At 44.1% G+C, this 25,042-nt stretch overlaps 1 protein-coding gene across 1 annotated transcript in view; it reads left to right on the top strand.

Annotated features, from left to right (window-relative positions):
• Positions 1-401: 401 nt before the first annotated feature.
• Positions 402-25,042, top strand: part of GZF1 (GDNF inducible zinc finger protein 1) — a gene marked incomplete in the record, with an annotated part of 40,009 nt that continues 15,368 nt past the window's right edge. The window contains 3 exon segments of the mRNA XM_073628610.1: positions 402-559; positions 14,433-15,796; positions 17,434-17,528. Of these exon segments, the coding sequence (XP_073484711.1) occupies positions 14,448-15,796; positions 17,434-17,528 (1,444 nt within the window).

Consider the following 25,042-nt stretch of genomic DNA (forward strand, 5'->3'; position numbering starts at 1 on the left):
ATTGGTAGCATAATTATTAATGTGGAATGTATGTTCCTTGCTGAAGAACAATATTTTTTATAAAGTTATTATATGTAAAGTTCCACTTTAACCCCTGAAAGTCTGCTGCAACTGTGTGCATTTTACGTGGTTATTGCATGTCTCCATTCACTTGAAAATGTGCACATATTCAGATTCATATGGAGAAAACTGTAACAGAGACACCGCTTCACAAAACTTCCAGCTGTAATTTATTCGTTTTCGAATTAATTACTCGTCAGCTAACCCGTCCGCCATTTTGCCGAAGCCCGCCACCAGAGACGGATCTCACATCGGCCGTTTACACCCATATCCAGCACAACAGCCAATCAGCGCTCCATCCTCAGCTGAGCGAAACGCCCCACGCGCTAGGATATTTGCATAGTATGCTCTGATTGGCTGTAGGTGTGCTGAGGCTGCGGGGAAGTGTTTGGCTGGGTTTACCGTATATCTTCATTACTTCCGGGCCTCACCGTAATCACCCGTGATTGAGCGACACCGTCCGGGGGCTGTTGCTGGATGTTAGGGCGCAGCCCGCTAGGTAGGTGGCCGGGAGGGGGGGCTGGGATAGAGGGGGCCGCTCATTGTCTGTAGAAGGGGCCAACCTTCTGGGGTTTATTTATCCAAGAACTGCATTGATTTAAGACAGCTGACAGTTTCCTTATTGGAAATATATATTTTTTTGTGGGAAATAATATTTTTTGTATTTTGCTACAATGTATTTAAAAAAAAATATATATATATATATTTATAATCTATCTCCTCAAAAATTATCAATTTAGCAAAATTACAAAATATATAAATAATAATGAAATATATTATTAATAATTATATATAATTATTATTATTTAAATATATATTTATCATTATTTTTTTATTTTTTTTATTTTTTTTTTTCTCTTTCTATCTCTATATATTTGGGGGGTGCACATATTAAATCTGCGTTTTTTTTTTTCCCCTTGAAATTACTTTATACCCCCAACAGTTTTATATAATTTTTAACTAGCAGAGGCCCTGGAGAATAATATGGTGGGAGTTGTAATTTTTTGGTGCAGATGCAAAGACATTTATCAAATGCTTATTTTGAGTAAAAAAAAAGCATTTTTTTTTAGTGCAAACACACCCAATATTCTATTCTATTTTTTGGCAGAATATAAAAGTTGAGGATTGGCCGAGTAAATAGATACCAAACATGTCAAGCCTTAAAATTGCACGCACCTGTGACATTGCAAAAAAAAAACAAAAACAAAAACTTCAGTACCCAAAATTGTACATAGGTGGCACTTTAACCCCCGCCCCACCCCACCCCCCCTTCATGACCAGGCCATTTTTGGCTACTGCGCTACTTTACCTGGCGATTGCGCTGTCATGCAACCCTGTACTCAAGAGAAATATAGATCTTTTTTTTTTTTTTTTTCCTCCAATAGAGCTTTCTTTTGGTGGTATTTGACCACCACTGGGGTTTAAATGGGAAATGAAAGCATAATTTTGAAGGGGGGAAAAGAAAAAAAAAAACAGGCCGAAGCCGCGGCCTCGCCTAAAAACTCCTGCCCGCAGCTCCTCGGGACCGGCGTGGTGGAAAAAAAAAATCGATTTGCTTAAATTTTGAATCGATTTGACCTCTCAACTCGATTCAAGATTTAAATCGATTTTTTTTTTTTTTTTTTTTTTTTCCCCAGCCCTAATATATATTTTAGTGATTCTGTGCAGCCGGCCCGCACTGTAAGCAGTAAAAAAACGGTTTTAAACGACCGCCGCGTCACCGAGGATGCGATGCGCGTGCCCGGCGGCCGCGATTTGGGGGTAGGGTCAGATATGTCCATTGCAATGTCGCAGTCACGATAATAATCCTAGATCGCCGCCATTACTAATAATAAAAAAAAAATAATAATAATAATAAAAATGCCATAAATCTGTGCCCTATTGTGTAAGCACTATAACTTTTGCGCAAACCGATCAATATACGCTTATTGAGATTTATATTTTTTTTTTTTTTTGGTTTTTACCAAAAATATGTAGAAAAATACATATCGGCCTAAACTGAGTAAAAATTTTTTTTTTTAAATTTGGGATATTTATTACTGTAAAAAGTAAAAAATATATTGTGGGTTTTTTTTTTGTTTTTGTTTTTTCAAACCTGTCGTTGTTCTACTTTTGTTTTTATTGTGCAAAAAATAAAAACCGCAGAGATGATCAAATACCAGCAAAAGAAAGCTCTATTTGTGGGGAAAAAAATGATAAAACAATTCATTTGGGCACAGTGTTGCATGACTGCGCAATTGTCATTCAAAAATTATCTAAAGATAGTTTTCTATTTAAGATACATTAATAATTTTAGTTTATTCAGCATGAAGTGGAGCTTCGTCATTATTATCGTTATTATTATTTCAGGTACTTATATAGCACCGTCAATTTACACAGCACTTTTACATATACATTGTACATTCACATCAGTCTCTGCCCTCAAGGAGCTTACAATCTAAGGTCCCTAACTCACATTCATACATACTATGGACAATTTAGACAGGATCTAATTAACCTACCAGCATGTCTTTGGAGTGTGGGAGGAAACCGGAGTACCCGGAGGAAACCCACACAGGCACAGGGAGAACATGCAAACTCCAGGCAGGTAGTGTCGTGGTTGGGATTCGATCCAGGGACCCTTTTTACTGCTAGGCAAGAGTGCTACCCACTACGTCCATTATGTAGCATGAGGCCGTATATTCTGCACTATTAAAATTTTTGGTAAACTCATTCAATGAATCCAAGCTCTGCAAGCTGAGAACATGCATTGCATTGATGCATTCACACAATTTCACAGTAACCATGAGATAAAACAAAGTTCAGGAATATTCCTTTATCCCATTGTTTTGCAAATCTATGTACACTACAAACTGTATGATTGTTTGAAGATAAATGCATCTGTACCAGGCTCTAAGTGTGAGGAGGAAGGGCAAGCAATAAAAATGAAATTAAAGATTCTAACTACCAGCAAGACTAAGTCCTTACATGTAAAGAGCACCTGTCATTTCAGACCCATCATGACAGCGCCCGTTAGGGGGCATCCACTCACCCGCTGCCACCACGTCCCTCACCTTGTTGTGTCACTGAAGCATCACCAGCCGTCCCATTAAAGTGAATGGGACTGTCAGGGAGTCAACAGCGGGTCAAAGGAGGAGGAGGAGCTGCGGGACAGAAATGACAGATGCTCTTTAACCACTTGCCGCCCGCCATATAGCAAAATGACGGCGGCAAAGTGATTTCAATACCTTGACTGGGCGTCATATGACGTCCTCAGGTTATGGAGCCGCTGCGTGCCCCCGGGGGCGTGCATCGTGGCAATCGTTGTTGCAGTGTGTCAGTCTGACCCACCGCATCTATGATCTCGGTAAAGAGTCTCTGACGGAGATCACGATGTAACAGGAAGAGGCGGTGATCAAGTAGAGGAGAGCCAATCGCCTGCTGCTCCTCTGACGGGGGGGTCTGTGCTGATTGATTATCAACACAGCCCCCCCACTCCGAGGATGCCCACACTGGACCACCAGGGATGTCACCACAAGGTATGCCACAATGGATGCTAATCAGTGCCCACAATGGATGCCAATCAGTGCCCACAATGGATGCCAATCAGTGCCCACAATGGGCATCACTGATTGGCAGGCATTATTGTTTGGCACTGATTGGCATCCATCAGTACCATACATAACAGTACATCAGTGCCCATCCGTGCCGCCTGTCAGCGCCACCTATCAGTGGCACATATCAGTGCCGCTTTATCAGTGCCCGTCAGTGCAGCCCTATCAGTCTTTTTTTATTTGTTTAGAAGAAAATAAAAGCCACAGAGGTGATCAAATGCCACCAAAAGAAAGCTCTATTTGTGGGGAAAAAATGATAAAAATTTAGTTTGGGTACAGTGTTGTATGACCGTGCAATTGTCATTCAAAGTGCGATAGCGCTGAAAGCTGAAAATTGGTCTGGGCAGGAGGGTGTATAAGTGCCCGGTATTGAAGTGGTTAAAAATGATGATCTAAATCAAGCCTTTTTTATTAGTGATTTTAAATTGACTTGATTTAAATCAAATCCACCCTGATTTTTTTGTTTTATTATTTAAAAAAAAAAAGTGTATGTGTGTGTATGTATGTATGTGTGTGTGTGTGTGTATATGTATGTATATATATATATATATATATATATATATATATATATATATATATATTTCTACATTTAATTGTATCACTATCCCAAGCTCCCTATGTGATGGGATTGGGCAGTGACAGGTCCTCTTTATGGAGACATCAGGGATTTATTACACCCCTCTAATGTCTCCCCGGCCCTCCGCAGAGATCGGCTCTGTACACTGCACCTGTGGTGAGCCGTGGCAGTAACAATCCACAGCCATTGAATGGTGCACTGGCCCCCTTTGGGTGTCGGGTCACCTGAGGTCTGGTGACAGATGTACCCCGCTGGGGTCAGTAGCGCACCGCTAAGGTTGTGGACCCTTTCGGCTGACTGCCGCGGATGGAGCTCTGGGTGGTTCAGTAGTAGCTTCAACTGAACACCATCGCAGACCAAACGGGAAGCTAGAGCGGAAGAATTCCCCCGGAAATCTAAGAGCCAGCAGGCTTTCACCAGAGCCTCTAGTGGTGAGGATGGATTTGTCTGCAGCTGACTCCAGGTCGCGGCCCCCCCGTGCTCCCTCAGCTCCGGCTCACAGACTGGCTCTGGTGGACAGAGCGGAAGAAGCAGTTCAGGGTTAAACACAGGATAGTCAGGAGAACAAGCCAAGGTTGGGGCAGCTACCAGACAGGGATGGTCAGGAAAGCACGCCGAGATCGGGGGCCGGAAAAAGGGTTAAAAACTCCCGCTTTGCGGGGCTTTTACAGCGCTTTTAAAGCGCTGCCCATTCTTTCCACTGAGCAAGGCGTTTTAGGAGCTCTAAATACAGCGCTCCCAACCCGCCCCAAAGATGCTGCTTGCAGGACTTATCGGAACGTCCCGCAAACGCACCACCCGGGTGTGAAAAGTCACACTGGAATGATTGGGACGCGGTTTTCAGGGGCTTTGCCGAGGCCATTTCCAGCGCTAAATCACCTGAAAACTGCCCCAGTGTGAAAGAGATCCAAGAATGAGACACAGACCTGAGAGGTAAGCAGAGCGGAAAAACATGACTGCAGATTCAAGACAGTGGACTGTTTATGAAGTATTGTATATAAACGTCACTCCGGGAATGGATGTCCATCATTCCGCCATTTTTTTTTTTTTTACAGGATGGCGCAAGGAAGGGAATTAAAAACCCTTAGGGCTAATTCACACAGGGAAGCTCCACACATGCCAATCCCCATCGCTTCCTTGCCAACCTGTCAGTTGCCTCTGGAGCGCGATCTGCGTGCGGATCGGACTTCAGAGGCAAGGGAGATTTAGATGTTTAAATCTGCCCTTCGTTGTCTCTGCAGTGAGTGTCCCCATTGGAATATTTTACTTCTGTTCCTGTTCAGGTGACAACTGTAAAATGTTGGTTTTCCATAAATTTCTGTCCGCATCCTAGACGTTTCCCACTGTATATCTTTGGCCTCATTCAGACCACGTGTGTACATCCACCTCCATACATTATTTCATTTTTTATATATTAGAGCTGCACAATTAATTGTCAAGAATCGTTATCACGATCTCGACTAAAGTGTTTCACAATTCTTTCAATGCAAAGAATTCTCTCTGCTCTTCTGAAGCCACAGCCCTCAAAAGAAAGGAAGAGAAAAACTGGGCAGTCTGCCAAGAATCACAACATTCTTTATCAGTTGAACTTAAGTATAAACATTGTAACAATTTGTCAATGGAATAGATTTCGTGTGTAAGTGAAAACAGTTTAAACACTAAGGCCTCCTGCACACGAGACGCCGGTGCAAACTCTGCTGAACACACGTTTTTTAAAAGCTGAAACCGGTGTTTAGAAACGCCCTTTTTGCCGCGTTTAGCCACGTTTTACAGCGTTTGCGTCTAGAAGCGTCTGCAGAGCAGAGAATGACATTTTACGACCCAACTTTGGGGCCCCGTATCTCGGGGCCACTTTGTGATAGAAACCCCAAATGTGGTGGAACAGTGGAACTAGCACTACAACATATCCAAATTCCTAGTGGCCCCGAGATATGGGGCCCCAAAGTCAGGTCGCAAAATGTCAAACACTTCTGCAGCAGATAATGACATTTTGTGACCCAAGTTTGGGGCCCCATATCTCAAGGCCAATTGGTGCTAGGAGCCACAAATTTGGATATGTTGCAGTGCTAGTTCCACTGTGTTTGCACACCAAATTTGGGGTTCCTAGCACTAAGTGGCCCCGAGAAACCGGGCCCCAAATTCCGGTCGCAAAATGTCAAGCACTTTTCTGCAGCAGAGAATGATATTTTGTGACCCGACTTTGGGGCCCCATATCTTGGGGCTACTTAGTGCTAGGAACCCCACATTCGGATATATTATAGTGTTAGTCTAACTGTGTTAGCACACCAAATTTGGGGTTCCTAGCACCAAGTGGCCCCGAGATAGGGGGCCCCAAATCAGTTAGCAAAATGTCAAGCACCTTTCTGCAGCAGATAATGACATTTTGTGACCTGACTTTGGGGCCCCATATCTCGGGGCCACATATCTCGGGGCCACTTGATGCCAGGAACCCCAAATTTGAATATGTTATAGTGTTAGTCCAACTGTGTTAGCACTCCAAATTTGGGATTCCTAGTGGCCCCGAGATATGTGGCCCTAAAATCAGGTTGTAAAATGTTCCTTTAAAAACACTTATAAACGCAAACTGTACCGGCGTTTAGCCGCCTGAAACGTGGAAAACTTTTGCGTCTGAACCCATTTTTTTGCTTCTGGAAAAACGAGGTTAAACGCAACTGCCTAAAAATGCCAAAAAACGAGACTGTGTACATGGACACATAGGATAACATTGAATGGGTTCAGAGGCAGTTGAAAAAAGTGTCCAACTGCCTCTGAACGTGGGTTTAACAGGGTCTCGTGTGCATGAGGCCTTAGTCGGGGCCACTTGGTGCTAGGAACCCCAAATGTTGTGTGTTAACACAGTGGAACTAACACTACAACATATCCAAATTTGGGGTTCCTAGCACCAGGCACTTTTCTGCAGCAGAGAATGACATTTTGTGACCCGACTTTGGGGCCCCATATCTTGGGGCCACTTGGTGCTAGGAACCTCAGCTGGATATGTTGTAGTGCTAGTTCCACTGTGTTCCCACACCAAATTTGGGGTTCCTACTACCAAGTGGCCCCAAGATATACTGGGCCCCAAAGTCAGGTCGGAAAATGTCATTCTCTGCTGCAGAAGTGCTTGACATTTTGCGACCCGACTTTGGGGCCCAGTATATCTTGGGGCCACTTGGTGCTAGGACCCCCAAATTTGAATATGTTGTAGTGCACACCAATTTGGGGTTCCTAGCACCAAGTGGCCCCGAGATACAGGGCCCCAAAGTTGGGTCGCAAAATGTCATTCTCTGCTCTGCAAACGCTTCTAGATGAAAACGCGGCATGCAAATGCGGCAAAACAGGCGTTTTTTTTTTTCAGCTTTTAAAAACGTGTTCAGCAGAGTTTGCACCGGCGTCTCGTGTGCATGAGGCCTAAACCTTTTTCTGACATATGTTGGTTTCAAGTTCAAATCATTTTTTTTTTTTGTCTAGAAAATTACATATATATATATATTCGTTTTTTTTTAGTAGACACCCTAGAGAATAAAATGGTGGTTGTTGCAATATTTTATGTCACACTGTATTTGCGCAGCGGTCTTTCAAATGCAATTTTTTGGGAAAAAATTACTTTAATGAATTAAAAAAAAATAACCAGTAAAGTTAGCCCATTTTTTGTATAATGTGAAAGATTTTCCGTTGCGGGAATAGTGAGAGAATCGTGATCCTTTCTATTCTAAGCAAAAAAATTGTGATTCTCATTTTGGCTAGAATCGTGCAAAATATATATATATATATATATATATATTTATTATAAAATAATATTCTGTCACTTCACTCCTACATGTAAAAATCAAAAATCAACTTTTTCTTCTACCCTTTTTTTTTTTTTTTTTTTGAGAAAGAGAACAAGGATGGGCAGAACATCCCCCTGTTCAGTTTGCAGCAAAACTCCCGAACAGGGGAAAAGTTCCAACCCAAACAGTGGTCCCCATTGAAGTCTATGGGAGCCGAACAGGCAAAACCAAAAGTACCCATCTTTAAAGGGGTTGTAAAGGTAAAAATTTTTTCACCTTAATGCATTCTATGCATTAAGGTGAAAAAACTTCTGACAGAACCGCCGCCCCCAGCCCCCCCGTTTTACTTACCTGACGCCTCGAAAGTCAGCTTCGCGTTCCCGACATCTGTTCCTCCGCTCACCCTGGCCGCTGATTGGCTGCAGTGGATGGATTGAAAGCAGCGCAGCCATTGGCTCGCGCTGCTGTCAATCACATCCGATGACGCGGCGCGCCGGGGGGCGGGGCCGAGTGATACAGCGAGCGGCTATAGCCGCCGGCTGTATCACGGGAGCGCGCCCGCAAGCACTCACCACCGTGCGAGGGAGCTCGCATTAAGGTGGTGAATGCTTGCGGGGAGGAGCTGAAACAGCCGCCGAGGGACCCCAGAAGACCAGGTTCGGGGCCACTCTGTGCAGAACGAGCTGCACAGTGAAGGTAAGTATAACATGTTTGTTATTTTTAAAAAAAAAAAAAAACACCTTTACAAACGCTTTAAGACTGCTCGCCCTGCACTTTGACAGCACTTTTAAAGGGAAGAGAAGGGGCGGGGCCACCCGTTGATGTAATGCAGTGGCCCTACCTCCCTTTTTTTTTTTTTATAGTTCCTCTCACCGTGAAACCGGACATAGATGCTGCTGGCCGCATCCTTGCTGGGCTCCCCGATCACTCAGGAGAGCCCGGTAATGGTGGTGGGGGGGTGGGACCTGAAAGATAATCGCCGGATGTAGCCTCAACCATGATCCCCGGTATAACCGCTTCCCTCCCATGACGTGTATATATACTGTGGCCAGTAGGGAAGCGGTTGGGAAAATGGACAACCACACTTTCATTTTAAAGCTGAACTCCAACTTTTGATGCTCTTTTTTGGGCCAGCTTGGAATCGTGTCCCTCACTAACCTGTGAGGCCGCTGGATGTGCGGTATAAAGTGTATGTAGCTGCGGCCACAACATACCGCATTGCGGTCCGGGTGTGAGCCGAGACCTTCCTGTCTCATACCCGGGACACAGATCATCTGATCATCACTCAGCCACTCAGAGAAAGAGATTGTATTCTAGCAATGAATACAAACCTTCCTCTGATTGGCTGAGTCAGAGGTTGTGACCTCATCAGCCCGCCTCTCTGACTCAGCCAATCGGAGGAAGGTTTGTATTCATTGCTAGAATACGTCGCTTTCTCTGGCTGAGTGCCGATCACATAGACTCCATTGCAGGGGAAGCAACCTCGGTCCTGCAGCTGAGGTGACACTACAAATCCCATCATGCCTCTCTGCCTCTAGGAGTCATGCCTGTGATTGTCAGGGTCTTGCAATGTCTCATGGGACTTGTAGTTTCACCACAGCTGGAGCGCCGAGGTTGCCTACCCCTGATCTATTGTGTTACTATGTAAAATGTATCAAAAGCTGGAGTCCAGCTATCGTTATCCAAATCGGAAACCGATCTAGCCATAACTTACCTTCCAATTGGATATTTAGATCAGATTTGATCAAGCTGAATCGATCAGCCAGAGCGGAAAATTGACCGTTTTGCATCAGTTGGCAGCAATGAAATGATTCTGTCAAAATTTGATCGATCGGATTATGAGGTTGCCTGTTGGAAACAAAGATACTATATTACCAAAAGTATTGGGACGTCTGCCTTTTACACGCACATGAACTTTAATGGCATCCCAGTCTTAGTCCGTAGGGTTCAATATTGAGTTGGCCCACCCTTGGCAGATATAACAGCTTCAACTCTTCTGGGAAGGCCGTCCACAAGGTTTAGGAGTGTGTCTATGGGAGTGTTTGACCATTCTTCCAGGAAGCACATTTGTGAGGTCAGGCACTGATGTTGGACGAGAAGGCCTGGCTCCCAGTCTCCGCTCTAATTCATCCCAAAGGTGTTCTATCGGGTTGAGGTCAGGACTCTGTGCAGGCCAGTCAAGTTCCTCCATCCCAAAATCACTCATCCATGTCTTTATGGACCTTGTTTTGTGCACTGGTCCAAATCGTTTGGTGGAGGGGGGATTATGGTGGGGGGTTGTTTTTCAGGGGTTGATCTTGGCCCCTTAGTTCCAGTGAAGGGAACTCTTAAGGTGTCAGCATACCAAGACATTTTGGACAATTTCATGCTCCTAAGTTTGTGGGAACAATTTGGGGGATGGCCCCTTCCTGTTCCTACATGACTGCACACCTTTTGGTGACATAGTGTATGTTTAATAATGTACAGTTGCATCTTCCAACTATTAATTAAAATCCACTTAATCATGTGTGGCATAATGATTAATTGTGTTGACTATAGATCGATCGTTTTCTAGGGTAGAAATGAGCATAAAAAATTATACATTTTATTTAGAGCCCCTTTCACACTGCTGCGACTTGAAAAAGTTGCACAATTTTGACGCAATTTTTGCTGCGATTTCAGGGAATGCCGGTTTAAAACTTGAGGCCTATGGACCTCCACTCGCATCAAAGTCGGACCAAAGTAGTACAGGGATTACTTTTGAAATTGATGCGATTGAAGTCGCACAGATATGAACGGTATTCATTGAAAATCATGGGGTATGACTTGTCATGTGACTTTGCAGTCCCAAGTCGCAGAACAAGTTTGAAAGGGGCCGAAAGCGTGTCTGGCCATCGCTGGTCCCTAAGTGCCTCTGCAGAGGCGCTTTGCCGGCGGTAAAGCCGCGCCGTCCCATTGATTTCAATGGGCAGGAGCAGTGAAGGAGCGGTATACACTACGCTCCTTCACCGCTCCGAAGATGCTGCTGGCAGGACTTTTTTTACCGTCCTGCCAGCGCATCGCTCCAGTGTGAAAGCCCTCGGGGCTTTCACACTGGAATTAAAGCAGCGGCTGTTTCGTGACGGTTTGCAGGCGCTATTATTAGCGCAATAGCGCCTACAAACCGCCCCAGTGTGAAAGGACCCTTAGTAAGATTGTCGCACTTGCCTTGGACACATTGGTTGGTCTTGGGGGTTCAGTGGTTACATAGGAGACAATGGGAGCAAAGTCTCTATGGGAGGATTTACAATAACTGGTGCAGCTCTACATAGTAACCAATCAGCTTCCAGGTGTTCTTGTCAAAGCTTAACCACTTCTGCCCCGGAAGGTTTTACCCCCCCCTTCATTACCAGGCCATTTTTTGCAATACAGCACTGCGCTGCTTCAACTGACATTGTACCCAAGCAAAATGTATCCCCCCCCCCCCCCCCACACACACACACACACACACACACACACACACACACACACACACACACACACACACACACACACACACACACACACACACACACACACACACACACACACACACACACACACACACACACACACACACGCGCGCGCACACACACACACACACACACACACACACACACACACACACACACACACACATAGAGCTTTCTTTTGGTGGTATTTGATCACCTCTGCGGGTTTTATTTTTTTGCGCTATAAACAAAAAAAGACCAACAATTTTGTTAAAAAAAAAAAAAACAAACATTTTTTTTACGTTCTGCTATAATACACAGCATAAAAAAAAAAAATTAAAAAAAGAAATAAAAAAAAAAATGTATTCATCAGTTTAGGCCAATATGTATTCCACTACATATTTTTGATTAAAAAAAAATCACAATAAGCGTATACTGAGTGGTTTGCGCAAAAGTTATAGCGTCTACAAAATAGGGGATAGATTTATAGCATTTTTATTTATTTATTTATTTTATTAGTAATGTCGGCGATCTTTGATTTTTATCATGACTGCGACATTATGGCGGACACATCGGACAAGTTTGACACCTTTAAGGCCGTTGGGTGGAAGTGAGGTTTGACGGCATTGAGTCAAGTGGGGGGCCATCATTCCTTCACTTGATTCCCAGCCTCTGAAGGGAAAGAATATGGCGGCGGCGGGAGGGGTGTGGAGGTCATCTCTCCCACCGACGATAAAAGTGATCTCGCGGCGAATCCAACGCTGACACCACTTTTATCTGAAAGAGGACCACCCGCCGTTTAAGAAAATACTGGGGTTATGGTAGCCATCTGCTGCCATAACCCCCGGTATTCTACATCAAAGCACCGACGTACAGCTACAGCGGTTTGCGGCAAGTGGTTAAAGTTATTCTAAAATTAGATTTTTTTTTTTTTTTTTTTTTCTTTTTGTTTTTTGTTAATAGGTTATACTTACTGCTCTGTGCATTGGATTTAGACAGAGCAGTCTCAATCCTCTTCTTTTTGAGTCTCCTGCCCCCTGTTCTCTCCTCATTGGCTCACTGGCTGTGATTGACAGCAGCAAGAACCAATGGCTCCCGCTGCTGTTTAAGCCAATGAGGAGAGAGAGAGACCCGAGAGAGCCTTGGCTCTCATGCACAACCCTGGATCAAGATGGTGCTCAGGAAAGTATAAAGGGGGGGGGCTGTTGTGTTTTTGTTTTTTTGTTTTGTTTTTACCTTCTGCCTTTAGAAACACTTTAAAGAGAATTGTTCCTGTGCGTGTGGCTGCTATATAAAGTTCTCTGCACTTTATGAATGGAGGATGCAGACCTTTTATTGAACCGCCCGTCCTCCATTCATAGATGCTGTACTATTAAAGTGTTACTAAACCTAAAAACATATTTTTACCCTAATGCTTTGTTTGCATTAAGGTAAAAAACGTTTTTAGTTTCTCTGTGCCCCCCCCCCCCCCCCCCCCTTCGCTGTGTGAAGGGGAAGAGAGGGGAGAAGAGATCAGCGCTGTGGATGGCTGCATCTATTCTCTCCTCTCTTCCTCTTCACGCAGCAGGAGCCAATGGCTCTTGCTGCTGTCAAAGTGGGGGGGGGGGCGGGCCTAAGTCCCGCTGTGTAAGTCTATGGAGCGCGGCTCCATAGACACACGGCTCGGGAGCGTGCAGACCACGTTTCTCCAAGTAGCAAGCGGCTGGTTATGGTGGACATAAAAAAAGAGAAGGAGACAAGATCGCCACCGGTGGACCCCAGAAGAGGAGGATCAGGGCCACTCTGTGCAAAACCAACTGCACAGAGCAGGTAAGTATAACATGTTGTTATTTTAATAAAAAAAGAAAAACCTGACTTTAGTAACACTTTAACATCCATCCATCCATAAAAATCACTCTATGAATGGAGGAGGCAGACCTTTCATTCTTTGCCCGTCCTCCATTCACAGATGCTGTACTATAACTTACATCAGTGAAAACCACTCCATGAATGGAAGTGGTGGGCCTTTCATTCATCTGCCCGTCCTCCATACATAGAGCGCTTTTAACTGAGGGCAGCTATAGCACAGCTCCTACAAATGGAGGACGGGCGAGTGAATGAAACCTCTGCCTCTTCCATTCATAGAGCGCTTTTCACTGATGGAAGCTTCTATGAATGGAGGAGGGGTCCAGAAAGGACAGGCATAGTTGACACTCTGACCGGTCCAAGGGATCGTTTTAACCCCTGCGGGACTGGAAGATTACAGCGGGGGGTATGGGAGGGGGGCAGGGGACCACCAGCACGAGAGGCAATTCATATTGAATGTATGTACCATCTCTTGTGCCGATTTAAAATGTTACTAAACCCAGGAGCCTGCATTCACTATACCTGGTTTCTCCCACAGTACACAGAACATGGAAATGCAATTATTTTAGTAAATATAAACTGCTAAATACTTTTTCTCATCAGCAGTATATAGCAGTCTTGTGACTTCTATCAGTGTCTGGTTAAAGCTTGTAGGAGGAGTTTTCATTCTCTCCAGATTGTCCTATGAGGCTGCAGGACCCCCGAACCTCTGTCTAGACAGTGCTGATTGGCCCTGTGCTGACCACTCTCTAGCAATATGCACCAAACTGAGCATGTGCAGAGTGACTCCAAATGCTCTGTCTTATCAGGAGATGGATTGGGGCCAGTGGAAGAAGGTGAGGATTAGAGAAGACAGGCTCAAACAGCCTTTTACATAATGCAGAGGATTAACCCCTTAGGTTCCACAGTGAGAATAACAAGAAAGCTTTACTGCACATACAGACTGATTTTACTGTTGTGCGTTTAGTAAGACTGTAAACTTGGACTGCTCTGTGGTCCTAGAGATGCACTGTATTGCCTTGATAGGTACAATGATGCCGTTCATTTGCCGCTTTGAACACATAGGTATAAATAGAGGCAATGGTAATCATGCAGGTTATTTACAGGTTTTTTTTCTTCTGTTTCTGCCAAATTCCAGAAGGACCCAAGTACAATGGAGAGCACCACAGTCTTGCTGGAGTCCAAGTCTCTGCCCATCCACCTCCTGAAGGAAATGCACCAATTCCGGCTGCTAGGCCACTTATGCGATATAACTGTAAGAGTGGAGCACCAAGGGACCACCGAGGACTTCAACGCCCACAAAACCATCCTGGCAGCCTCCAGCAAGTATTTCAAGGAGATCTTTACCAGCGATCGGCTCCTGGGTTGTAGTTCTGTCTTGATAAATGAAATCTCAGCCATGGATTTCGCCTTGTTTCTGGAATTCATCTATACGGCCAAGCTGGAAGTAGAAGAAGACAAAGTCCAGCGAGTCAACGATGTAGCCGAAAAACTAAAATGCTTTGACCTGGCCAAGGCCTGCAGTCAACATAGAAAGCAGATGCTGGAAGAGTCAGTGTGGTTGGATCTGCAGAATATTGAGGAATCTCAAGATGGTGATGATGACATTCAGGAACTGCATATAAACTCTCTGACAGATATGCAGTCCTCTGGAGCAGATGAGGTCCAAAGTACGGATAACTCCACCACTTTTCCCAATGGCCAAGGCTGCAAACTCAGAGAGGAGTCATGTTTGGAAGCCTCCTCAACCATATCGGTGGAAGAGTATATGGAAAAAAAGAAGGAGCTCTCCAAGCATTCCAGCTCCAAATCCAGAAGGTCGAGTGGACGCCTAGCTGGGAGGAAAGCTGTTGTTGAGATTCCCAAGAAGAAGTACACAAGACGACTTCGGGAACAGCAAGACGGTGAAGATGTTGACTTCTTACTGAATGGCATTGGAAGAGAACCATTTTCATGCAATGAGGAGCTTATCGGCGAGCAGACCGAGGACAGCATCAAAGCTGAAGAGGACGAGGACAGTCCATGTGAATTGGCAGAGAGCGGAAAAACCTCCAACGATGATGATATTTCTCAAGCGACTGGTAAATACGTGGTATGTTCTATCTGCGGGGAGAACTTTGAAGATGAAAAGATGTACTTGAAGCACTCAAAGCAGAATCACGCAACTTCCGAGGAGATCTACCAGTGCGATATTTGCAACCAAAGCTTTGCAAATAAGTGCAACTTAAAAAGCCACCAGCGCCACGTGCACAGCAACGAGCGCCAGTTTCCGTGTGAGCTCTGCAAAAAGAAGTTCAAGAGGAAAAAAGACATCAAGAGACACATTTTGCAGGTCCACGAGGGTGGTGGCGAAAGACACTTCTGCCAAGTGTGCGGGAAAGGTCTAAGTTCCAAGACGGCCTTGAGGCTCCATGAAAGAACACACACCGGGGACAAACCCTTTAAATGTTCGTTGTGTAGTGCCAGGTTTTCCCAGACTTCTGCGCTGAAAACACACATGAGGTAAGCATTTGTGCTTAATCACCTGAAGACCAGGCTTTTTTTGGCACTTTTTGTTTACATGTAAAAATCTTTTATTTATTTTGTTCAGAAAATTACTTTAAACCCCCAAACATATATAAAATTTTATCTCTATCATCTCTATCTCTATAATTTTTTTTTTTTTTAAAGCAGAGGCCCTAGAGCAGTGATGGTGAACCTTGGCACCCCAGATGTTTTGGAACTACATTTCCCATGATGCTCATGCACTCTGAAGTGTAGTTGAGCATCATGGGAAATGTAGTTCCAAAACATCTGGGTTGCAAAGGTTTGCCACCACTGGCCTAGAGAATAAATTGGTGGGTGTTGCAATTTGTTTTGGAAAAAATATACTTTTTTGCATTTTAACCACTTCTAAACCAGGCCTATTCTGGCACTGCTCTCCTCCATGTAAAATTCATGTGGTTTTTTTTTGCTAGAAAATTACTCAGAACCCCCAAATATTATATATGTTTTTTAGTAGACGCCCTAGGGAATAAAATTGAATTTAATAAAATAAAAATTAATTTAAAAAATAACAAAACAGTAAACTTAGCCCAATGTTTTTGTATAATGTGAAAGATGATGTTGTGCTGAGTAAATTAAAATTGCGCACGCTCATGGAATGGCGCCAAACGTTGTTACTTAAAAATCTCCATAGGTTACCAGTCTCGAGTAGCAGAGGAGGTCTAGTGCTAGAATTGTTGCTCTTGCTTTAACGCACGTGGCAATACCTCACATCTGTGGTTTGAACAGTGTTTATATATGCGTGTGCGCTCGTTTCTGTGCACAAGCACACGGGGACAGGGGCGCTTTACATTCCCGGAAATCTCTATGCTCTTCATCATTGTGGCAGCGGATTCTTTCTCCGGGTCCCGGATTGCACGGGCGAGCCCGGAGAAGCACCGGAGGGGGGGGTGAAATGTCCCCTCCCGCCGCCTGTAAGAACGATCAAGCGGCTGAACAGCCACTACGATCTTTCTTGCGGTGCACAGAATCGCCGGCTGAAAAAGAAGATATCTGAATGATGCCTGCAAACCAGTCAATATACGCTTATTGGGATTTTTATACCAAAAATATGTAGAAGAATACATATTGGCCTAAACTGATCAAAATTTGTCAGTCAAAGTAGCACAGTGCCGTATCGCAAAAAATGGCCTGGTCATTAAGGGGACACTAGCTGGTTAGCCGCTAGGATTGTGTTTTACAAAAGAGCCAACTGTCAGCTCTAAAATACAATACTGGGATGATCCCTGCAGCTACAGGCATCATCCCAGTATGACCACTTGGAAGTCCAGCGACATACTGGTACGTTGTTGGTTGTCAAGTGGTTAAAGAGGTATAATAATGCACACCCTGTGAACGTCGGGAGTAGGGATGAGCAGAGTTCAGGCAGAACCAATGGGAATTTGTCACATGATCACACCCCCCCACCGGCCAAATCAGCTGCAGCTAAGGAATTCCCCCCCTTGCTCTGCAGTTGCACATGCACAAAGGGGCGGGGTGTGACACCATTGGCTTAATTTGGCTACAGGGCATAACCCTCCTCAGGATGCCACCCCGAGATTTCTAAAAAAAAGTTACTTTTTGTTTAATACAAGAAACTTGTTTTTATTCCCCAGAACTCACACTGGAGAAAAACCATTTGCCTGTGAGGAGTGCGGAGCCAAGTTTACCCAGAACCATATGCTGATCTATCACAAGCGCTGTCACACAGGTACGTCCTCCTAGATGTGCTTATCTGAGCAAATGGAGGTACGTCTGTATTTTGTAGAAATGAAGGAGCTGTAATGTGAAGGGAAACCAGGCACCATCCATATTTTACTTTTCTTTTATGCTGAAGGCTTTAGGGAATTATCGAAATTGTGATATTTGAGCAGAACTAACCTCACAGAAATACTCGCACCTCCTTCCAGCAATGTGAAAGTTAAAGTGGTTGTAGAAAAAAAAAAAAAAAAAAGATCTTGCTCCTTTAAAGCAGGATATACAGCATAGTGCTTGTGCGGTGTCATTTGACCCTTTCTATGCCGTAAAATACCTGGTTGATCCTGCCTGTTCCTGTGTCCCCCCCCTTTAGTGTGCTGACCACGGTAATCATGGCTGCTGATCCACGATACTGTGGTCAGTTTACGTGCCTCCGTCTTCCCGCTATCTCCCCCTTTCCCCCCCTCCCTCTCTGCCTGTCAGCTCAGGAGTCTGTGTGTCAGCCATCTCCTCCCCGCTATGGCTGTAAAATCGCTAATCCCAAATCCTTGAATCCCCTCTGTTACAGAAAGATATACAGTGCAGTATCTGTGTTTTAAAAATTGTGCAGCGAAATACCTTATTTCAGAGTGCCGCTGTGCGCTCACGTGACCTCCCACCGCTCTCTTCCCTGCTGACGTTAATAGGTAATCTAGGCCCCTCTCACTGTAGTCCTCAGATCAGGGAAGCTGAGAGCCGGGAGGTCACGTGACCACACAGCGGCACTCTGAAATAAGGTATTTCGCTGCATAATTATTGAAACACAGATGCTGCAATGTATATCTTTCTGTAACAGAGGGGATTCCAGGATTCGGGATTCATGACTTTACAACCACTTAACATCCCTCGCTGAAATAAATAATGAACTAAATATTACCTGGGTGGTTATGAATTCCCTCTATTATATTAACTTGTCTATTCCTATAGTTAGCTAGTCGATTAAAACTCTGATAATGTTACTGTTAATAAACACAATGATATAAGGTCAGCTATGAAAACAAACGCACTGCTTAGTAAAACAACGTCTTATTTATTTCCCAAGAAAATAGGAAATGCTAACATAAAAACACTAAAGGAAAATATTACAGAGCATATAAAAACATCAATAATACGTTACATAAGGTTGTCCTCTAGATATTGTCTCGTCAGCTGGGCTCAAAATGGCAAGAGAGAGCCATCAGGCAAGAGAGCCAAGAGCGAAAAGGGCCGATTTTCCCTTCTGTGTGCACTTTTAAACTCCAATCATACACCGTCCAGACCCAACCCCATTGCCAGCCCATCTAAGTTTCTGACGAATCAAAGTTAATAGGCAGTCCTTTTTTAATATATTATATTTTTGTCGGTCCTGCTGTATTGGCCTCTAGGGGCAGCATTCGTCCACGTATCATCACTATGTGACTCGGGTCATCTTCAGTGACTGTTGGCCCTTTGATCTAATGCAGACCAACTCATTCTAGCAGCCGTTGCTCTCTTTGAGGCTTGTTATCAAACATTCCAATCTTCACTCCTCCTGCCCGAGGCATGAATCGACACCCTGCTGGGTCAACTTTCAACTTCCAACTTAAGTCACCTAGTTGTATCAACCAGAAAGAAAACTCCACAAATATGATATTAAACAATGTTGCCTTCCAACACTCTCTGGCTACTGTCGTCATCTTCCTGGCTACTTCCAGGTGCCGGGTTTTCAGCCCTTTGATTGGTCAGTATTGGAATGACCTCACATGTGCACAGAGGAGTCAATCATTCCGGCACAGCCGGAGTTTGCCATGAATTCACAGCTCTATATGTATTCATGGGAAGATAGTGAGCAGGCAGGTGAGTGTTTATTATTGCAGAAGAGACATTGCACATCTCTTCTGCAATCAAAGTGGTTGTAAAGCCTAAACATTTTGTAACTTATTACATTTCTTGCATTAAGGTAAATAATGCTTAGGCATCAGTATCGCCCACCCCCTCCCCATTATACTTACTTGGATCCTCACTTGATCCAGCAATGGCCCCATCTGCAGCAGCTCTGTTTTCTCTCCTCACTCTCACAGGACAGGCTGAGAGTCATTGGCTCCCGCTGCTGCCAGTCATATCCTGTGATTGGGTGCAGGGCTGAGCCATGCTGTCTGTCTATGGACGCAGGCAGTGTGGCTCGGGATCAAGGGCTGCATGAGTTCCCCCTATAGGAAGCGGCTTGCTATGGGGGCATTCGCCAAAGAGGAAGAGCCAGGAGCGCTGGCGGGGCCCCAAGAAGAGAAGGTTCGGGGTTGCTCTGTGCAATTCCGTTGTACAAAGCAGGTAAGTATATCATGTTATTTAAAAAAAATAAATTGCTGGCATGTAAATGGTGTGTAATCAGTGGGCACCGTTGCTCTTGGTTACATGCAAATGGTTTTTTTAATGTTGGCACAAAATGAAGGACTCTTTCATGTGGCACGGCCGGTCATTCTGCACAGCTGCTGATGAATGACTTCTTTATGACTTAAAATTTTACCTCCTCCTCTCCTTTTCCTTTCTCCGTCTGGGTCCCCCAAGGTTCTGTTCTTGAACCTCTCCTTTTCTCCATCTATACCTTCTCCCTGGGTCAGTTGATTTCCTCCCATGGCTTCCAAATTTATCTCTCCACCCCTCAGCTCACTCCTACAGTCTCCTCACCCATCACTAATTTACTAACAGACATATCAGCCTGGATGTCACACCATTTCCTCAAACTCAATCTATCCTAAACCGAGCTCATGAATTAAAAAAAGCAGTGCAGCGCAAAAAACACATAGAACCATAAGAAAAATTGCAGATGAATCAAAAAGTTCATAATGAGACTCCTGTAGAGTATACAGGAAGCACAGGAGTGCAGAGTGGTATGGGAGCCTGGTAATAGAGTCCTGATGCTGGTAGATAGACAGTCCTAAGCAGCAAGGTGCACGCTGGAACACAGGCAAACGGGAGCAGAGCAGGGAGGTCCGGATACAGGCTGGGTTCAGCAACAGGCAGACAACGTCTGGACGAGTTCAGAGGAGTCCAAGAAGCAAGCCGGGTTCGTCAGGAGATCAAAGTACAGACACAGGAAACGGAAACAAGGGCACGGAAGAGCTGTTAATCAGGCAGCAGAGAGTGCAGCTAACCTAAATAGGCAGATTGGTGGCAAGCGGCGCACATACGCGCGCACCGACGCCCACCTGTGCGCACACCAGCATCCACCGGACGATGCGAACCAGTGCCCAAAGGAACGCGCGCGCTAACACGCACCTGTGCACGTGTCCGAACACCGGCGCGCACACCAGGGCCAGCCGAGTCGCACACACCAGTGCCTACAGGAGCGCGCACACCAGGACGAGCGCACCGGCGCACCCCGACGCACACCACAGCGAGCAACACCATGTCCACCGAGGTAACCTCTCTGACAGGACCCCTGATAAATCAGACAGGCCACACAGACATTTCCCTCTGAAGGGTAAAACGGCTAGATCACAGGATATGCTGAACGCTGGAGAGGAGTGTACTCTGGTAGTAAAAGGATCACTTGCGCTCTGAACATGAACATTGCTGTGCTAAATCGCAACCAATTATCCGCGCTATCCAACAATGATCTAAGCAGCCAGCATAATTTGTTTGATCAGCAAAAAAATAAAACATATAAAAGTGCACATGCAGCACTACAATTAAAAATCCAGAGGGGAAGAGTAGATAAACCCGTCACCAGCTTCAGTATGTGTAGAAAGGCACACCGCACCACGTGGAAGTTCAATCTGCTTACCAGATAGATAAAACAAGTAGGTATGTAGTGGATAAACCACAATAACAGCTCCGTTCCTCTGCTTCAAAACTCCAAACCAGGGTTGCGATTAATCATCAGACCTTTCCACACTGTCACAGCTTCTTAGGACTCTCATACAGGGTGTATGTCAATCACCATAAACGGTCAGCAGTGCTCAATGAAGAAAAAATGCAGCCAATAGGCGAAATGACGCCTCTGACAAAATCCTGTTGGATGAAACATGTCAGGCGGGCTGACACTAACACCCTGAGAGCAGCGGCTGTTGGATTGTATGATGTTTCTGTACTGAAATGTAAGTTGCTACAATAAATTTTTTTATACGTGACGTTACGGGCTTCACTATTGGCTGCATTTTTTTCTTCATTGGGAACTGCTGACTGTTTTATGGTGATTGACATACACCCTGTATGAGAGTCCTAAGAAGCTGTGTGGAAAGGTCTGATGATTAATCGCAACTCTGGTTTGAAGTTTTGAAGCTGAGGAATGGAGCTGTTATTGTGGTTTATCCACTACATACCTGCTTGTTTTATATATCTGGTAAGCAGATTGAACTTCCACGTGGTGCGGTGTGCCTTTCTACACATACTGAACCTGGTGACGGGTTTATCTACCCTTCCCCTCTGGATTTCTAATTGTAGTGCTGCATGTGGACTTTTATATTGCTGTGCTAATGTGACGTTCCCAGCGCGTTCCTCCCAAGACCTCCTGCTCTCTAGCTCCCTTGTCATCTCCTCCCACTCTCACCTCCCGGGACTTTTCCTGAGCGTCTCCCATCCTATGGGACTCCCTACCCCAACTTGTCTTATTTCCTACTCTGTTTTCTTTTAGATGATCCCTGAAAACCCTCCTCTTCAGAGAAGCCTATTCTGCCCCCACCTAACAACTGTACTTTGATTTTCTCCATCAGCTCATCCCTCACAGTTATTACCTCTTGTATCACTTGACCCTCCCTTCTAGATTGTAAGCTCTAATGAGCAGGGCCCTCTGATTCCTCCTGTATTGTATTGAATCGAATTGTAACTGTACTGTCTGCCCTCATGTTGTAAAGCACCACGCAAACTGTTGGTAGTAGTAGAAGTAGTATCTAGCATGGTTGGGGGTATCCTGGCCATATACAAGTCTATATAGAAATCTGGAATTTTGATGGACATTTTTGCTTTGAGAATCTACTTGTCACGGCACTACTGACTTTACAACAGCTGTACTATAGCATTTTCCCCTATATACAGTCATGAATGGATTTGATGATCCTCCTTTCCCCACCCTTTACCCATCCTTTCCCATCCTTTCCCATGGCTCGAGCCTCCAGGAGGTTGGTGTCGGGTTGTTTTATTTATAGCTGTTGCTAAACACTCTGTATATCCCAGTAAGCACAACTGACACCGATTCATCACTTGGCGTCCCGGACGTTCTGTCTTATTTGTTATATGTTGTCCCACATGTTGGTGTATATTTTTGACTAGTCTAGTGTGACCTGTCATTATATAATTTGGGTTAGTCCAGTGTTTATGACCTCTATCTACCTCCATGTTTTATTTTTATATTTAATCAATAAATAAATTGTATTTTACATTATCAAGTAAGTGTTCGCTGCCCCAATTCTTTCCTGTCCCCGTCTGTTTGGGATGCATTGTTTCTATAGTTTCTACGGGGGCTGAATGACAGACACCACACTATATATATATATATATATATATATATATATATATATATATATATATATATATATATATATATATATATATATATTTTAAACCATGCTAGTTCTAGCCTCTTCTTAACACATGTTTAGCTCCTTTTTCCTCCCACCCCTACCCCTCGGAGTCTGCCCACACTCCTCAGAAAAAAAGTGGGGGCCGCAAATTTGAAGTCCAGCAGCATCAGTTACATCTGGATGAGAAATGCTGGCCGCCAAGGGGTGAGTGAGCTCACCATCCATCCCTGTCTGTGGCTGAAGTCTTCCCCCCTTTTCTGTCCTGTCTCTGAGTGAGTACACTAAGGCAAATCCGGGTTCTCAGAGCACCCCTTATATCAGAGTTCCCCTTTTAAAGCAGAGGCCACAGTGTTCCCCCTTACATCAGAGTCCTCTCCGTACATCAGAGTTCTCAGTGCTTCCCCTAAAATCGGGGTTCCCAGAGTTCTCCCTTACATCAGAGTCTGCAGACTCTGCCCTTACAGTGAAAGGGAACTCTGTGCATTCATATGTAAAAGGGGAACTTTGTGGACTCTGATGTAAAGGGGACTCTTGTGATTAGAAATGTTATTTAATTGCCAAAGATGTATATCGTTTATACTATAAAAATAAATTGCTGTGCGCCACTAAAGTGTTCGGGTTTGACTTGAAGGAAAGGTGGCAACCCTAATCTGGCCCACCGGGCTGCAGTTTGGAAAACCACTGCATTAGAGGATACATAGAGTGGATTTTAGCAGTTTAAACAGCCACTTTAAACTGGGGCTTATTTTCGGGGTAGGGCTTATATTGCAGCCCTCCCCGAATATCACCGTAGGTCTTATTTTCGGGGAAACACGGTAGTACAGAATTTAACTTGATGTAAATATCGGTTTAATTTTGATGTAATGCCTACATTTATCCAGCAGATGGTGCCAACACTCTACATTTAAGTAATGATAAAACTTGACTGCTGGGATCTATGTAGTAATAATAATAATAAGCACATAACCAAAATCATGAGAAAACAAAGCGTTTTTTTGGGACTTTAAATAAAGCACGCAAAAAGGAAGCAAATATGCACTTTGTGTCTGTAAAGTGTTTATTTTATATGACAATATGGATAGAGTAAATACACAATGCAGGTATAAAAATGTACATAAATAAATACTGTAAGTTCATATATGTACACAAGGTGTCATGGCATGGAGGTACAGATGGCGAATGCTCAGTATGGATATCAGAGTTCACATAATGTAGAAACCAAAAAATGATATAGCTGTGGCATCAACAGGGCTCAACGCGTTTCGTGGTTATGTCCACTCATCAGGAGCCGATGTGATGCGACAGAAGTATCTATAGAGTGTGTGTGTATAATAAATATATATATATATATATATATATTTTATATCTTTATGTTTGAAGCCTGAAATGTGGCAAAAGGTTGAAAAGTTCAAGGGGGCTGAATACTTTCGCAAGCCACTGTGTGTGTGTGTGTGTGTGTGTGTGTGTGTGTATATATATAATATGTGTGTATATGTTCTCTATCTCTCTCTATTGTAATACATCACAGTCTGACTAGAAAAAAGGGGGTATAAGGAAAGGGATACAAAGAGGTATATAATTGTCCACCCATACTTACAAACAATAGTGAATGTGGTAAGTGGTGGTAGGCACAGGGTGAATGGGGGACATCGTCTTCCGCGAGAGCTGAGGCGGATATATACCTGTGATGAAAGATGAGTGACACTGAGAATGTAGTCCCCATATATCAAACAGGGATAGTGTATGATTCATCAACAGGGACATCTGGGAAAGTAATAAATATGTGTATAAGTATAATAATAATAATTTAGTATATATTTGTAAATGATGATGAACCCGATATGACTCTTGGGAAGGTGATGGAGAGTGAAAAATGAAAAAGTGATGGTGATGAACCTCTAACTGGAAGGTAGATTAAAGAATCTTCATGTAGAATAGTGATATAATATACTCCAAAATAAAGGAGGGGAACAAGTGTGAGTAAATGGAATAAAAATAGCCACCAAAGTAG

Source organism: Aquarana catesbeiana, linkage group LG04 (genome assembly GCF_042186555.1).
Source record: "Aquarana catesbeiana isolate 2022-GZ linkage group LG04, ASM4218655v1, whole genome shotgun sequence".
NCBI lineage: Eukaryota > Metazoa > Chordata > Amphibia > Anura > Ranidae > Aquarana > Aquarana catesbeiana.